The following is a 17,420-nucleotide window of genomic DNA, read 5'->3' on the forward strand; positions in this document are numbered from 1 at the left end:
CAGGCTAAAGATGCAGCATTAAAAAATTCCACTTTTATTGATCATGCTCAATCAATGTGAATCTTTTACCAAAAAAGGCAATCGTGCAGTAGAATCCATCTCAAGGTAACAATAAGATAAAAGAAGCTACCCTAACCTTGTCCAGATCACTGATGGAAACAAGTTTAGGAATACTGTGAACATCTTTGGAACCCCTAGTTTCAAACAGGCATTGAAGCATTGGAGAGGGTTTAGTAGAGTGTAACAAAGATGATTCTGGGCGTTTGGCCCCTTCTATGGGGAGACTCATTGAACTGAACATGTTTTCACGGAGAACAGAAAATTGCGGGGTGGCATGATCTGGGTCTTTAGAGCACTGAGTGTTATAGACGGTGTAGATGTAAACAGGTTACATTATAGAGTCCCAGCTTCGATTCTAGTCTGTACTCTTACGCTGATCTCAGTTGGGCACGTGTGGGCGTCAGGAGATTGGTTTCAGCTGTGACGGTACCCTCTGGTCAAATCGCACTCACTGTCTAAGCATCGTAAACAAAAAATGGCAGCTTAGGCGAGGTACTGGAGAGCTGTTGGCACCAGTAGAACTGTATTCCAACATAAGTCAGCAGTTCAGGAGATAAAATTCAGGGTGGGGGAAAAGCAACCACAAAAGTCTTATGTTCTGAATAACTAAAAGTGAACTATTTTGTAAAGCTTCTGTGTTTTCGCCAACCATGTTTCCTGTGTATGGACCAGGTGCTCACCATACATACTGGACAGAGGCAGTGTTTGGTAACTTACAGTGTTGTCAACACAAACCACACAGTGGGAGGAGCTAGCTCAGCTCAGAGAGGGAAATTCCCAAAGGGCCCTTTTTTTGTTCCATGACGCAACGATTTCCTGCCGTCACTTTTGCTTTACAGTAACAGCTATTCCAATTATTGCTACTAAGTACTTGAGCCGCAATTATGGACCTTTCCCCTTGACTGCTGTGAGTTTTGATTTCTGTTCTATTTTGGTATTTCCAGCTCACCTATCCTTTCCAGGGGGAACTTCTGGTGGAAAATCCCTGAGCCAAGTGGCTAACTGTCATCAACCTGTCTGAGGTGCCCAGCCTGAGAACAAAGGCAACAGCTCACAGGAGATCCAGGAAGGCGCAGGGAAAAGGTGGAAAATTCCTGTAAACGGTTATGGTGTAAACCTCATTCAAAGGGATACTCTCAACCTGGTTCCGAGTGAGCATGGGCCAACAGCACACAACTGACCCTCGTGCAGCGCTAATGGGCAACTGCACTCAGAGAGGGCACAGGGTAGGTGGTCTGAATTTTGGAACAGACACTATTCTGAGATTAGGGGGCAATTTCAACCTAAACCACCCACCGGGAAACTGACGGGATCAAGTGCAATGCTGATTTTTATACCCCGCCCGAATTTACTCACCATTGAAGTCAATGAGTCATATTGGGCGTGATGTAAAACCGGCGTCCGTCCCAATCCTATGGGTTTCCTGCCCAGCGAGGTTTTTAAAAATTCGTTCATGGGATGTGGCCGTTGCTGGCAAAGCCAGCGTTTATTGCCCATCCCTAATTGCCCTTGAGAAGATGGTGGTGAGCCGCCTTCTTGAACCGCTGCAGTCCGTGTGGTGAAGGTGCTCCCACAGTGCTGTTGGGGAGGGAGTTCCAGGATTTGACCCAGCGACGATGAAGGAACGGCGATATATTTCCAAGTCAGGATGGTGTGTGACTTGGAGGTGATGGTGTTCCCATGCACCCATGAGTTATGAGACAGACATGCCGGCAGAACCTGGAGGCTGAAGATGAGTAACAGAGATTCCTGGGAGCGAGAAGGAGGCAGTCCTTCAATGTCATGTTGGCCGACATCAAATTGATTGGTGGGAGAGTCATTATGACCCCCTTACTGGTTCCGCCACTGCTCAGTCCTTACCTTTATGATCACTACATTCACAAATATATATTTTTTTAAATGTCTGGGAGAGAGGGAGATGGAGCATTGCTTTGGGAAGTTGCACCATAACTTTGAGTGTTTGTCAACTTGTGATGTGGGGACCTCACGTTATTATAAAGAAACCAGGCACACAACGTCATTCTGAGACTTCCCTGCTTTCTTTCTTTCTGAAGAACAGTGACAATTCCTCTTTATGGTCAAGTTTTGCGTAGTTGTGGTTGAATCCTTAAGTAATTCCACTGAACAGCATAATGTTCCACAAACCCTCCAGTGGTCAGGTAGCTCGCTGATACTCACTGTCAGGCCTTATACGTGAAGACTGTCCTCTTGGGCAAGGTACTAGAGGGTGCCTGGAGCCCCTGCAATGGAACTGAGAGTGTCTTCAGAATATTGTGGAGAAGAAAAGGAAATCTTTGTAAAGGTGGGGTTATAAAGTACAAGCCATTCTTGTAGCAGAACCACTGAATGAACATTTCAACGTTTTTTTCTAAATGATGCTGGATAGCAGCTGGATACTGTTAATAAATTCCTACCTGATCAAATCAGGTGTGATGTGACAGGTCGGTTGTTATTTTTGATTAAAAGCCATATTTAAGGGTGGTAGAAGCAGATTCCATAAGAACTTTCAAAAGGGAATTGGATAAATACTTGAAGGGGAAAAATTTGCAGGGCTCTGGGGAAAGAGCAGGGGAGTGGGACTAATTGGAGCGCTCTTTCAAAGAGCCGGCACAGGCACGATGAGCCAAATCATTCTATGATCTTTGCCCAGCAAAGCTTCACAAACCATCAACAAAGATGAGATTTTAGTAACAGGAAAAAGACAATGGGGCCAAGAAGTCCATCACTTTTTGACTGATCTCAACCCTCATCTATCTGCATTCTCATCACATCCTTGTCCCTTCTCTCTCTAGAAACATATTTTATTACCTCCTAAATCCGTTTTTCAGTCTCCTTCAATCGTGTCCCTAAATAACTTACTGTACAACTATATATGAAGAAGCTCCACTTGATTTCCTCCTGATTCACTAAAACATCAACAAAAACAAATTATCTAGTCATTTATGCGATTGCTGTTTGTGGGATCTTGCTGTGCACAAATTGGCTGACGCATTTTCCTACATTACCACAATGGCTCCAAATCAAAATTACTGTGAAGCACTTTGGGATGTCCTGAGATCATGAAAGGCACTACATGAATGCAAATCCTTTTTTTTTCTTTTTTACCTTCTTAATCCTAACTTCCTAATTTGTCACCTGTTTTCCCTGCAGATAACTTGGCTTCTGTTGGGTTTCTTCAAAGGAAATGATTTTTTTTTGCTCATCTGTGCAAAATGAAAAATGATTCAACTTTTAATCAAGATCAAATAACTTGCCCATTTGGCCAGTAAGATGGTCATGTTCAGCAGTTCAGCTGAACGCTGGATTTCCCTGAGGCTCTGGCTGGAATTTTGCCTACCTGGGTGGGTCCGGTGTGGGCGGTGGCCATGGCAGGTCGTGACCCCGCTGCTGGCTCCACCCTGCTGCTGAAAACGACTTTCCTTTAATAGGGCCTATTAAGCCCGCCCTGCGCGTTACCCGGCCCAATTAAATGGTGCGGGTCTGGTGACGTCATCAATGACGGTTTTCAGCCGGGATCTTTAAAGGGGCCAAGGTCACATTGGATTTGAACGTCAATGTACCTGTAACACAGTGCTGTCAGTGCACTACAACATTGGAGTGCTGCAAACACTGACAATGGCTGCACAGAGGCAGAGGGTTGCACCCAGGTTCTCCGATGACTCCCTCCATATGCTTATGGAGGGAGTCAGGGCACGCAGGGAGGTCCTCTCCCCTTCCGATGGGCAGAAGAGACCTCCCCAGGAGACTAAAACAGCCTGGCTGGAGATTGCAGAGGAGGTCACCAGCAGGGATGTGGTCAGGAGGACCTGGGTGCAGTGCTGCAAACATTTCAATGATCTCATTAGATCAGGAAACGTGAGTACAAATCCACACTCAACTTCATCCTGCTGTGCCTCTCCTCACATCCACATCACTCTGCTTTCCCAAACCTACCCTTGCACATCCTTACTCACACCAACATACCTTGCACATCCACCCATCCCTCTCTCTCTATCAACAATATCACATCCCCATCTGACTAACCACCCCTCACACTCACCCTCATCCTAATGCAATCATACCAACTAACAACACACAAGGAGGCCACTTGGCGTTGACACCCCACTCCATCATAGTCACCCTCCAAAGATCTAACCCATCCATTCCTTACACTCATTCCAACACTCTCACTCAACCTTCTCTTCTTTCCCTCCTTGCAGGAAAATAAAGCCCCAAAATAAGAGGGAGGGGGGAGAACTGGCAGTGGCCCACCATCATTTGCAAACCTTACAACAGCAGAGGTGGCTGCTTTAGCAATATCTGGAGTCGCCGAGCAGCTGGAGGTGGGAGATGGAGAGAGGGGGACATCTCAGCAACCTGGTGACAGAATTACATATCATACAGCCACATGGCATACATCAGTCACTCATATGGGCACTGATGTCAGCAGCCAGTGAATGGTCATCATGTGCACAATGATATCTCTACCCATTCTTCATATGACATATCTAACTCATCTCTTTACTCTCCCACAGGTCCATCAAGAGCCCTCCCGCCCCCCACCACTGACCAGGAGGAAGAGGACAATAACTCCTCAGAGGAGCCTCCAGCCTCTGAGGGCACACCGTCACCAGATGTAAGCACACCCAGCAGCAGCGCAGAGACGCACACCTCGGTGGGTGCCATGCGAGATAGAGTAGTGTTGTCACCTGGTGTCCCACAACTCACAAGTGAGCAAGAATAGATGGTGGAGACAGGGACAGCAGTGGGAGTCCTCGCTGGAGGGGGCAGGATGCTCCTAGCTCTGCTCAGCTGCATGCAGACACTGAGGGCTGGATTTTGATTGAGGAGGCATGTAGGAGGCGGGACTACAACTTTCGGGGTTGTAGTCCTGCCTCCATCGAGTTGTGGCCAACCCACGTGATTTTCACTTGATTGAACTTGTTGAGACCGCCCAGTGGGCTCAGCAGGCCAATTAAGGGCCACCTGGCAACAGGTGACGTCACAGATTGACATTTCATCTGTCAAAAGCTTTTGACAGATGAAATATCAGCGTTTGACAGCTGGTTGAAGCTGTCAAACACTGACAATCTGTACTCCAAGTTAATTCCTTCCTCCAGGCTGATTTAGAGATCTCTCCAGAACAGAAAGCTGAATACTGCAACTTTTGACAGCTTGCGGCCATTCTGCTTTCTGTGCCGGTGAGATGAGGGACTCCCGAGACCTGAAGGAAGGAAGGCTGTAAAGGTAAGTAAATGTAAGTAAAACTTCTTTAAACACTTTAGACACACCAAACACACTTACCTCTGAGCTCATGCACCCATCACTCACCTGAACACCGGACATCTCGAACCCTCCAAGCCCTTCAGCCCGACGGTCCGCCTCGCTAACTTGGCATGGTTTGGAGCCGTCGGGAATCCCACACTTCAGCAATAAAAATAGGGATTAGGCTAAAACTGCCTGTTAACTACCTGTTAACAGGCAGTTAATTGGCACTAATCCCCTTCCTGCCTCGGGGAGGCGGGTCCCAGCACAGGTCGCGTATCCGTCTCCTTTGAAACTGGCATGGAGGCGGGTTGGGCCCGGGATGGGTTCGTGCCCCCCAATTTTGAGATTTTAACACCCCACATGCCTCCAATCCCGCCTCCACGGCCCAATGAAAATCCTGCCCTGAGCCTCGGGGGCCATCCAGAAAGAGGGCGATCCTGGACGTGCAGGAAGAAGTGCAGGGGGCTCTGACAGATTTTTGCAAGTGTGATGTCTGCAAATGTTCAGAGAATGGTGTAGTCCATCTCCAACATGAGCACCACTGTGTCGCAGGCGATGGCGACTGTAGGCTCCTCCTTGGATAGGCTGGCCACATACATGGAGCAGCTAATGCACCAATCATAGGAGCACTTGGTATCTATGGAGAATAGATGGCAATCTATGGAGGATAAATGGCAGAGGCTCATACACCTCCTCTCTAGGAGGGATGTCAGTGTAGACGTGGGTCCTCATGGCCCCACTGATGTGCAGCAAGGTGCTCGCCAGCTCCTTGGCAGCAGGAAAGTGAGCAGGCTGCCTCTACCTCTGCTGAAGCCACAGGGCTAGCACCTGGTAGAAGCATGCGGAAGAGAAAGGTGATACACAAGTAGATTCACAAGGGTAGCCACTTGAGTGTTTTATCCAATGTTTATGTAAAGTTTCCGTTAATGTGGTGTCAAACATAAAAATCTTTATTTTCAATACTTGGACAGGTTTTTTGCACCTTTGGAAGTGGCTTAGTGAGTTGCAGTGAATGGTGAGACATAACGGTACCTCCAGCAAAGGTGATGAGTGTGAAAGAAATGGCTTGGTCATTGTAGGGATGCTTTATGGTGTTGGTGTGGGGTGGTGCCAACCTGGCACATCATGTGACAGCCAAATGGTGTACAGCATCAAGTAAAGTAAATCTGACCATGATGAGGCCATCCCTGGCCTCCCGGGCAGCAATGTGTTTGGGTGCTGATACCCCCTGTCCTGTGCAGCATCAGGTGATTGCAGAGAAGGTTGGTGTTGGTGTTGTTGGTGCTGCTGGTGTGCCTGGTGCTGCTGGTGTTGGGGCTCATCATGGTCAGGTTCTGAGGACCAAGGTGAGACAGTATAAAGGGCATCCATGCTGATGGAATAAATGGCAGGCGAAGCAGAGATGACAGAAGCAATCTGTCAATGGTGAGAGAGGTTCTTCCAATGAGGTGATACTGGATGGAGACTTTGCTGGAAAGACTTGCAGCTGCAAAATCTGTGCTGGGAATGAAGTGTGAAACAGCTTCTGCTGAGGAAAGTGATTATCTGTCAGGTGGGAGCTTTTACTGTACATTTAATGCTTTCAAGTAATCAGCTGGAGTAATGGCCACTCAACTCCTGCCTCAGATTGACAGGCGTGGTTCCCGAGCAGTGTGCTTCCTGTGGCCATCCAATTAAATTTAAAAGGTAAGTTTAAAACCACTATTAAGGGTCTGACAACCAACTACTAATAATTTGAATTGGGTCGCCCGCCGCTGCCGGTCGAATGGGCCCACGCTGACAGACGCACCTGGGGGAAAGGCACGTGGGAGTGGGATGACAGCGGGTTCCCGACCCGCTCCGAAAAATAATAATTTTCCCACCCGACCCACCTCCGATCGCGCCCGCTACCACCTCGGAAAATTCCGGCCTCTAGTTCTAAGTGAACAGTCCAATGTGAAACTCAATTATACTGAACAGGAATGTCCCGGGTTTGAGCCCGAGCAGGTGCTGAATAACTGCCCTCGACTAGTGCAGCAGTGGGACTGCTGCAGTTCGACTTAGGTCAGTTCCTTAAACGGGAAAGGGAAAAGTCAGCAGCCATGCCCCTAATCACTTCCAGTCACTTCTGTCTCAAGGCACCAACTCGTGCTGGGCTACAGCTGCTGTGGACCCCCTCCTGTACCTGTGCTTCATGTGCGAAACCTAATTAGTCAGGTCAGTCGAGCAGGGGGAGCATCGCAGCCAAGCATCATTCTATCCTCACCTGACAATCATGCACCTATTTTCCAGCTGGAGTTACCAGACCTGGAGTGGGAATCTGGGCTGATTGTTTTCCTTCCCCTGGGCAACTGTGATTAACTGTAGTGTTCCCCAGTGCCACCGCGGCCAACTTCTTTACCCAGAGAGTGGCATTTGCTACTACGTGGAGCGGTTGAGGCGAACAGCATAGATGCCTTTAAGGGGAAAGCTAGATAAGTATCTGACGGAGAAAGGATTAGAAGGATATATTGATAGGGTCAGATGAAGTAAGGTGGGAGGAGGCTCGTGTGGAGCATAAACACCAGCATGTTTCTGTACTGTAAATTCTATGTAATCAGCACAGACTGAAATTCAAAGGGAATATCCTGGTCCGTGTGGCTCAGTACCACAAGTGCTCGTGCCTTGCCAAATATAGTGTTCCGGGGAATTTGTTTTTAAAGAATTGGTATAGCTTTTGCAAATTTATTCTCCTAACCACTGCCCCCCGCCCCACCCCCTCCACCCCCTACATTAAGGTGTGAAAAATGTAACAGTGTTATTCACGTTTAAGCTTAAAACATATTTCCTGTCAAAGTGTAGCAGGGCACAAACATCATAAGTGCGGTTGTGCAATGGAAACACTTCTTCCGTCACACAGCACTACAATAACAGACAGGAAGTTGTACGTCGAATAATTGGGCTTATTTCTATTGTTCGGCTGAAACTCTGCGAGGTCAAGCCCGGTCAAGCAGGCGCCATCGGATACAGGAGGAGCACTGGCACTCGCTGCATGGTCGCTGGTGCTGCGCTGAGTGTCAGAAAACACTTTTACTATTGCAGGAGTGGAACTGATAAAAGATGCCCCCACTCTCTCGACGCCAGCTGCTCTCCTCAGTATAAACGGTCCATGTCCCTGACTGATGGGTTTTGAATTTAGCTGCACCCAACCTAGTGGAAACCAGGCCAGGGGGAGGTGGGGGCAGTTAAAATAACGGGCTGGGGGGGGTAGTGGGTGCAGTTACCCCACCGATCCTGCTTCCTTCCCAGTGTGTCCCCTTATTAACCTACTCTATTGAGCAGGATCCCCCGCAGGAAGGAAGCGGGGTTCTGCTTTAAATACACAGACTGTTCCCACAGGTCCCCGGCTGCAGACTCCTGCCGCTTGTTCGAGCACCCGCCCACCAGTCAGGCTGCCGATCTGGCCAGGCTGTCGTGTGGGAGACTGCAGCATGTTAGTTAAATGAGGCCCTGCCATTGAAATCAGCCAGGCCTTCACGTTCCCGGCCTTGCTGGATTCTGCGGCCGATTACACCCCTCCCCCGCGTCCTCCCTGCCTCCCTGTTCGTATCAGGGCCATGGTGTCGCAAACTCACGAAAATATAGTTCTCCGAATCTGCCTTTGGATTAAGGCCACCTTATAAGTAAATGGGGACAGATAATCCCGCACTGCTGAACAGAGCCCAGAAACGGGCATCTGCCCAGAGTGGTAAAAGAAGCAGAACGCTGCGCAGAGTTCACACTCCCAGACAGGAAGTGCCCAGGAACCCATGCCTCTGGTGGCGCACTGCCAACTTAAGTCTGCCAGGAGCGCAGTGGAAGAGGTGGAGATTTCTCCAAATTGTCTGGACCCCTCAAAAGGAACCACGCCAGCTCAACTTTCTAGATTAGTGCCCTTATAAAGCGAGGCCAATGAGGCAGGAGCAAAAATTGTAATTGGTCAGAGGCATTGGTTGTCCTGTGGGCGGTGCCAAGTTCCTGACCACCCCTCTTCCGGCAGGAGACCAGGTTATGCCCATAGTGGCATGGACGGCCACCACTGATATTTAAATTGGATGACCTCCTCCTAACCCTGGAGATGTTGGTGGAGTTCAGGAGTGGAACTCATCGGCGGGCGTTCCCTGATGCTTATCCTGGTGAATCTGACCTGCAGATTTTCAGACCCCAACAATTTTAGTAGGTAGTGTGAAGGCACTTTTACATTGGTAGTCATTTATTTCAGATGCTGGGACACTGGTGCCCATGCGCTGGTGCCCCCCTGTTCACACCATTAATTTGTTAGCCTGGCGATCAAATTGTAAACCCATGAAGGAAGCTGGATTTAGCAAAACATGGAGAGCCAGCTCACGGGCTCCAGTCTCTCGGAATACGAGCTGAACAAGATGCCAATGTAACAGGGTTGAAAGCATCTGTTGATAGGCGATACAATCACTCAGCACAATCGCATTCACATGACTACAGCAGAACGTGAACAGTTCATGGCCACAGGTGACTTCTACCTCAAAGAGGAAACGGAAATGATTGAACTGAAACTTCAATAAACAGGTTTGTGGATGCGGTTTCCTCATCACTGTAACTCATCTGTTACTGATGCTCTGCTAACCACAACCGACATCAGCCTGACATGTACGTCACTGCACTGGACCTGCTGTCTACCTGCAAAAATCCCAATTCTCTTTCTGGTCTTCTTACAACTTTCTATTGTGTTTATTGTTTCTCGTTTTTTTCCTGTTCTCTCGCCTCGAAGGCCCAGGCTCATGCTGGAGTCCAATTCTTCAGGTCTTGAATACCCCTATGGGCACTTCAAAAAAAAAAAGTGTCCTTTCTTTATATATGAGCCTGAGCAGTAAGTGTCCCTCTTTTGAAAGACCAAGTAAATTAAACAAATAAACAAACTGTAACTAAGCCTCTAAGACTTTAAATAACCCTTAGCAAAATCAAATTAAAATTTGGTTATCCAACCCAACTATGCACTCCAGTCCCCGCGGCGCCCACCGGTCACGGAAGTGCTCAAGTGCGCCGGCGGACACCGCGTGCTCCATCTCCAGGGCCACCCGGGCGCGAACATGGCCGCAGAAGAGAGGGAGGCAATCTGGCTGGACGACCCCCCCGACCGCCCGCTGCCTGGACCAATTGATGGCTTTCTTAGCCAGGCCCAGGAGCAGACCCACGAGGAGGTCCTCCAACCTGCCCGCTCCCCTCCGCACTGGGTGACCGTAGATCAAGAGCGTGGGACTGAAGTGCAACCAAAAATCGAGGAGCAGCCCCTTCAAATAATGGAAGAGGGGCTGCAACCTCTCACATTCAACATACACGTGAAAAACGGACTCCTCCAGACCGCAGAACGAACAGGCGGTCTGGGAGTCCGTGAACCTACTTAACAATATATTGCACGGGACTGCTCCATGCAACACCCTCCAGGCCAAGTCCCCAATAGAACAAGGGAGGACTCCCGCATAGAGAGCCCTCCATTGGGGACCTCCGCCTCCGCCGGAAGGCAAAACAGCACGCCACGGCGTGTCCGGACGGCAGGCGAAGATAGCAGTGAGTGTCAGCAGGCCATTCAACTGTGGGGAGCATCACAGCTGAGTCCAATTCTGATCTTGCCTGAGATCCACACGTGTGCAAGGGGTCACTGGGTTGTTCCCCATTGGACAGCCATTCCCACTGGTGGTATCTATTGGGCAATGCTGCTATTTTACTGGCCTGTCTACATCCCCCTCATATCTCCTTTAAAAGTGCTTCTTTTAGTTGATCTTACTAAGAATGGTAAAAATCAACTCAAATCAAAAACAGTTAACTCCAATAACAATGACAGATATCTAGGCCGACACTCCAGAACTGAGGGACTGTTACACTGTTGGAGGTGCTGTCGTTCAGATGAGACATTAAACCGAGGTCCAGTCTGCACTCCCAGGTGGACATAAAAGATCCCATGGCACTATTGGAAGAAGAGCGGGGGAGTTTTCTCCCCAGTGTCCTGGTCAATATTTATCCCTTCACCAACATCACTAAAATCAATTGTCTGGTCATGTTTCACATTGTTGTCTGTGGGACGTTGCTGTGCGTAAATTGGCTGCCGTGTTTCCCACATTCCAACAATGACTACACTTCAAAAAGTACTTCATTGTCTGTAAAACACTTTGGGACATCCTGATGTCGTGAAAGGTGCTATATAAATGCAAGTCCTTTTCTTTAGCTGTCAGCAAGAATGTCTTCACACAAAATTTTATGTACACTTGAAATAGTTTTCTGGGTAGGGTCACTGGAGGCAAAAACCAGAGACTCAGTAGCTAAATGATGTGATAGGGTGAATATAGGTCTTTTATTCTGAATGAATGAGCTAAGATGGGCTGAATGGCCTCCCTTCATCTGTATTTATTTTGTGATCATGTGAAAATTGGGGCTTTAAAATAAAATTTCCTGATGTGTGAGTGTTCATGAGAAAGGAATGAAAACACTGAGTAAACAAACATAGGATAGCAGGGGTTTTCCGTCCATAGATTTGTGAGACCACACCTTGAGTATTGTGTGCAGTTTTGGTCGCCTTATCTGAGGAAGGATGTTCTTGCCATGGAGGGAGTGCAGCGAAAATTCACCAGGCTGATACCTGGGATGGCAGGAATGACGTATGAGGAGAGATTGGGTCGATTGGGCTTATACTCACTGGAGTTTAGAAGATTGAGAGGGGATCTCATTGAAACTTATAAAATTCTAACAGGACTAGACAGACTAGATGCAGGAAGGATGTTCCCAATGGTGGGGGTGTCCAGAACCAGGGGTCACAGTCTAAAGATAAGGGGTAAGCCATTTAGGACAGAGATGAGCAGGAATTTCTTCACCCAGAGAGTGGTGAACCTGTGGAATTCTCTACCACAGAAAGCAGTTGAGGTCAATTCATTAAATATATTTAAGAAGGAGTTAGATATATTTCTTAAGGCTATATATATTTCTTAAGGCTAAAGGGATCAAGGGATATGGGGAGAAGGCAGGGACAGGGTACTGAATTTGGATGATCAGCCATGATTTCATTAAATGGCGGAGCAAGCTCGAGGGGCCTATCTTCTATGTTTCTATGTCAATATTCCCATCTGAGGAGCGGATTGGATGTCGCTCTTTACACCGTCCCAGGAAGCAATGAAAAGCCTAAGAACAAACCAGTTCGGTCCTGTCATGTCCGGTGATATTCAGGTGTGGGTGAGCCTGTTGGCAGGATGACAGTCAGCACCTGAAGGCACTGTCTGTAAATCACTGAGATGTAATAAGGCATGACACAATGTGAAATAAAAACTGGAAATGCTCAACAGGTCAGGCAGCATCTGTGGAGAGAGAAACAGAGTTAACGTTTCAGATCGAAGGTCTATAGTCTGTTGGGCAGACAATAGAATCTGGAAAAAAGTTACAGGAATGTAGCATCCTCAAAAGTAAAACATTTTAATTTTTCACTTCAGGGCCAGCATTAAGGATGATGTGTATCTTCCCACAGACCAAACGTTAATAGGATAGGCCAAGGCGCAATATCTTCCATTTTTAAATCATTAAAAAAAAATTGTATCTATATCTATCTCATTTATATCCAATAATAATAAGTTTAAGTAGAAAAAAATGCTCTCTGTTTAGGCTTCCTTAACTGGAATATAGATGTTAGATGCCCTCAGAAGGTGATGGAATGGTCCTAACCTGGTAAAAGACTGGATTGAAAGAAAATGTGGGATGAGCAGGACTTGATACAGGTATCAAAGATGTTATGGACAAGTAAGGAGGACGTCAGGAGATGGAGAAGAGGTCATCGGTGAAGTTGAATGTTAGCTCAGTGTTCCCTTGCTCCTACAGTCTACAGGCTAGTAAAACAGAAGCTTAGCATCAAACCAATCACAGCTTCATGATTCTCCTTATCTTCTCTACTGCTCTTCAACCTTTGTGGCATCCCGCACAACAGGCTTTGGACTCTGACTTGGGTTTTTGTTTCTCGCTATGTAAAAAAAGGACAGCCAGTATTTAGTAAAGATTTACTAGCAGGTGTGAAAATCTGCCATTTACCATAAGAACATACATTTTTTTTAGAAACAGGAAAAGCTAATTAACCCAACGAGCCTGACTATTTTGTGACATGATCTCTATCTATCCTATTGCTCAATCTCATCTCTTTGAGCAATTATTGATTGAACTGGTTGATACAGTCCACCAGTTGCCTTTCCTACTAACATATTCCACATTTCCCCATTGCTCTTTGGAGAAAAATAAGTCTGTCTGATTTTCCTCTTACTTCAAAACTTCCTAGATAACTAATAATTTACCTGGATCAACTTTCTAGCTCTCTGCCTCTCGCTCTTTAAGATGCTCCTTAAAACCTACCTCTTTGACCAAGCTTTTGATCATCTGTCCTAATATCTCCTTATGTGACTCAATGTCAATTATTATCTGTGATGTGGAGATGCCGGTGTTGGACTGGGGTGGACAAATGTAGGAAGTCACACAACACCAGGTTATAGTCCAACAGCTTTATTTGAAATCACAAGCTTTCGGAGCGCTGCTCCTTCGTCAGACGAAGGAGCAGCGCTCCGAAAGCTTGTGATTTCAAATAAAGCTGTTGGACTATAACCTGGTGTTGTGTGACTTCCTACAATTATTATCCAATTACGCTCCCCTGACGCACTTTGAAACACTTTGCTGTGTTAAAAGTGCTATATAAATCCAAGTTGTTGTTGTTATCAAAGGACTTCAATGGGCATTCTACCTACCTTGTACTATGCACAGAACCTCTTTATAATAATGATGAAGATTCAGTAACCCCAATTTATATTCATAAACTGAATAAAATATTCATTTCATCATGCCCCTCCCTATCTCTGTAACCTCCCCCAACCCTACAACACTCTGAGATCTCGACGCTTCTACCATTCTGGCCTCTTGTGCAGCCCCGATATTCATCACTCCATCACTGGTGGATGTGCCTTCAGCTGCCTAGGCCCTAAGCTCTGGAATTCCCTCCCTACACCTCACCGCATCTCTACCTCTACCTCCTTTCAGACGCCCCTTAAAACCTACCTCTTTGACCAAGCTTATGGTCACCTGTCCTTATGTGGCATGGTGCCAAATTTTTGTTTGATGACCCTCCTGTGAAGTGCCTTGGGATGCTTTTATGACATGTGTCAGCTGTGCCTCAGTTGGTAGCATTCTTGCCTCTGAGTCAGAAGGTTGTGGGTTCAAGTCCCACTCCAGGGACTTAATCATAAAAATCTATGCTGACACTCCACTGCAGTACTGAGGGAGTGCTGCACTGTCGGAGGTGCTGTCTTTTAGATGAGACATTAAACTGAGGCCCCGTTTGTTGTCCCAGGTGGATGTAAAAGTTCCCACGGCACTATTTTGAAGAAGAGCAGGGGATAGAAACATAGAAGATAGGAGCAGGAGTAGGCCATTCGGCCCCTCGAGCCTGCTCCGCCATTCAATGAGATCATGGCTGATCATCCAAGTTCAGTACCCTGTCCCTGCCTTCTCCCCATATCCCTTGATCCCTTTAGCCTTAAGAAATATATCCAACTCTTTCTTGAATATATTTAATGAACTGGCCTCCACCGCCCTCTGTGGTAGAGAATTCCACAGGTTCATCACTCTCTGGGTGAAGAAATTCCTCCTCATTTCAGTCCTAAATGGCTTACCCCTTATCCTTAGACTATGACCCCTGGTTCTGGACTCCCCGACCATCAGAAACATCCTTCCTGCATCTAGTCTGTCCAGGCCTGACAGAATTTTATAGGTTTCGATGATATCCCCTCTCAATCTTCTAAACTCCAGTGAGTATAAGCCCAATCGACACAATCTCTCCTCATACGTCATTCCTGCCATCCCAGGTATCAGCCTGGTGAATCTTCGCTGCACTCCCTCCATGGCAAGAACGTCCTTCCTCAGGTAAGGCGACCAAAACTGCACACAGTACTCAAGGTGCGGTCTCACCAAGGCCCTGTACAACTGTAGCAAGACATCCTTGTTCCTGTACTCGAACCCTCTTGCTACGAAGGCCAACATACCATTTGCCTTCTTAACCGCCTGCTGCACCTGCATGCTTACCTTCAGCGACTGGTGCACAAGAACACCCAGGTCTCTTTGCACTTCCCCTTCTCCCAATCTATTGCCATTCAAATAATAATCTGCCTTCCTGTTTTTGCCACCAAAGTGGATAACCTCACATTTATCCACATTATAGTGCATTTGCCATTTTTCTGCCCAATCACCTAAATCGTACTGGAGTTTCACGACATCCTCCTCACAGCTTACCCTCCCACCCAGCTTTGTGTCGTCTGCAAATTTGGAGATATTACATCCAATTCCCTCGTCCAGATCATTAATATATATTGTGAACAGCTGGGGTCCTAGGACCGATCCTTGCGGTACCCCACTAGTCACTGCCTGCCACTCGGAAAACGACCCATTTTCCTGGCCATCAACATCACTAAAACAGATTCTCTGGTCATTACCACACTGCTGTTTGTGGGCGCTTGGTGTGTGCAAATTGGTTGCCGCATTTCGTACATTACAACAGTGACTACACTTCAAAAAGTACTTCATTGGCTGTAAAGCGCTTTGGGACTTCCGGTGGTCGTGAAAAGACGCTAGAGAAATACAGGTTGTTATCAAAGGGGCTTCAATGAGTCATTCTACCTACCTTGGACTCTGCAAGGACTGGATACTAGATGTAATATTATAAGTTTATTTTGTTTCACGGTTTAGTTCTCTATAATAACAACAGGAAATGCTGGAAAAACGCAGCAGGCCAGGCAACATCCGTGGAGAGAGAAACAGAGTCAACGTTTTGGGTCAAACCCCTTCTACAGAACAGTTCTCTATTAGTACCATAGCAAAATACTGCAGATGCTGGAAATCCGAAATAACAACAGAAAATGCTGGAAAAACTCAGCAGGCCAGGCAACATCCGTGGAGAGAAAATAGAGTCGACGTTTTGGGTCAAAACTCTTTGTCAAAACTGGAAAGGAAATGAAATAGATGAAATAAATTAGTTCTGCCCCCTTCTAAAAAGAGGGCACTTTCGTTAGGTTGTTTCTGTTTGATGACACTGAGGGGAAATCCTTCTGGTGGACTGGACACGGAACCACTTCATTATAATAATGATGAATATTCATGTTACGAGAGCCAATGAGCTTTGAAAGTATCGCTAAGGGGGCGGGTCTCGGTGTTGATTGGCAGATGGGGCTGGCGGGCATGCGCAGGAGGAGGGGGAGGGTTTAAATAGGGAGAGCAGACGGCGGCTCCGCCAGTCGCTGCCAGGCGGGCGCACAATTTGGAACAGATTTTAATTTTTAGCAGAATCACCGGCTCGCAGCCGCTGCAAGGGCCTCATTAAATCCGACAGACTTTCTTTCTCGTAATATTTATTCTTCTTCAAAAAATCGGCAGAGTTTTATTTTTTATCTGAAGCTTTTTCCCCCCCTCTCAACACCCACCCCGGGTCTCGATGGGCACCGCGTCCGCCGCTTGACGCCCTCCGCCCCGCATTGGATTGAAATAAACACCGGCGGATGGTCTTTTTTGGTGTAGGCCTCAGAGAAAGAAGTGGGGACTTGGTTGAAAGTAGAAGACAACAACAACAAAATATCTACTCGGGAATCCCTGTTTTTTTTCTCTTTGTTTGGTTTCCAGCGGATCCGCGGCAGATAAATCCATCCAAGGGGGACGGAGTAAGATGGGGATGTTCCTGGCCAAGCTGATGGGACTCTTCTGTAACCAAGGTAAGACTGACTGATCCCTGTGGCCCCCCCCCCCCCCCCATCCCGGGCTCTGCAGTGACCCCCACCCCGGGCTCTGCAGTGACCCCCTCACCCACCACTCCGGGCTCTCCAGAGGCTGCTGCCAACTAACTGGCTCCAGAGCCACCTCACGGGCTTTCTTTTGAATATAAAACCATTTGATTTATTATACACATATATAGTGTGTGTGTGTGGTTGTTGAGATATTTTGATCCCGAGGGAAAAGGACCCAGAGTGAGTAAGGTCCCTCATTCTATCGACACGTCCATCCAGATGTGTCCAGAGACTCCTAGACACACACAGCAAAAACGGGATACAGTGTAGTAGTTTCTCCATTTTATAGTAACTTTT

The 17,420-nt window shown here is 47.3% G+C and overlaps 1 protein-coding gene across 1 annotated transcript in view; it reads left to right on the forward strand.

Annotated features, from left to right (window-relative positions):
- Positions 1 to 16,590: 16,590 nt before the first annotated feature.
- LOC147101278 (ADP-ribosylation factor-like protein 5B) overlaps positions 16,591 to 17,420 on the forward strand; it is a 40,611-nt gene continuing 39,781 nt past the window's right edge. The window contains exon 1 of the mRNA XM_085966570.1: positions 16,591 to 17,051. Coding sequence (XP_085822696.1) covers positions 17,006 to 17,051 — 46 coding nt within the window. The 5' untranslated portion in view covers positions 16,591 to 17,005. The remainder of the gene's footprint in view (positions 17,052 to 17,420) is intronic.

The sequence above is a fragment of the Somniosus microcephalus genome, chromosome 24, assembly GCF_052327205.1.
Source record: "Somniosus microcephalus isolate GS21.2 chromosome 24, FLI_Smic_1.0, whole genome shotgun sequence".
In the NCBI taxonomy this organism is placed as follows: domain Eukaryota; kingdom Metazoa; phylum Chordata; class Chondrichthyes; order Squaliformes; family Somniosidae; genus Somniosus; species Somniosus microcephalus.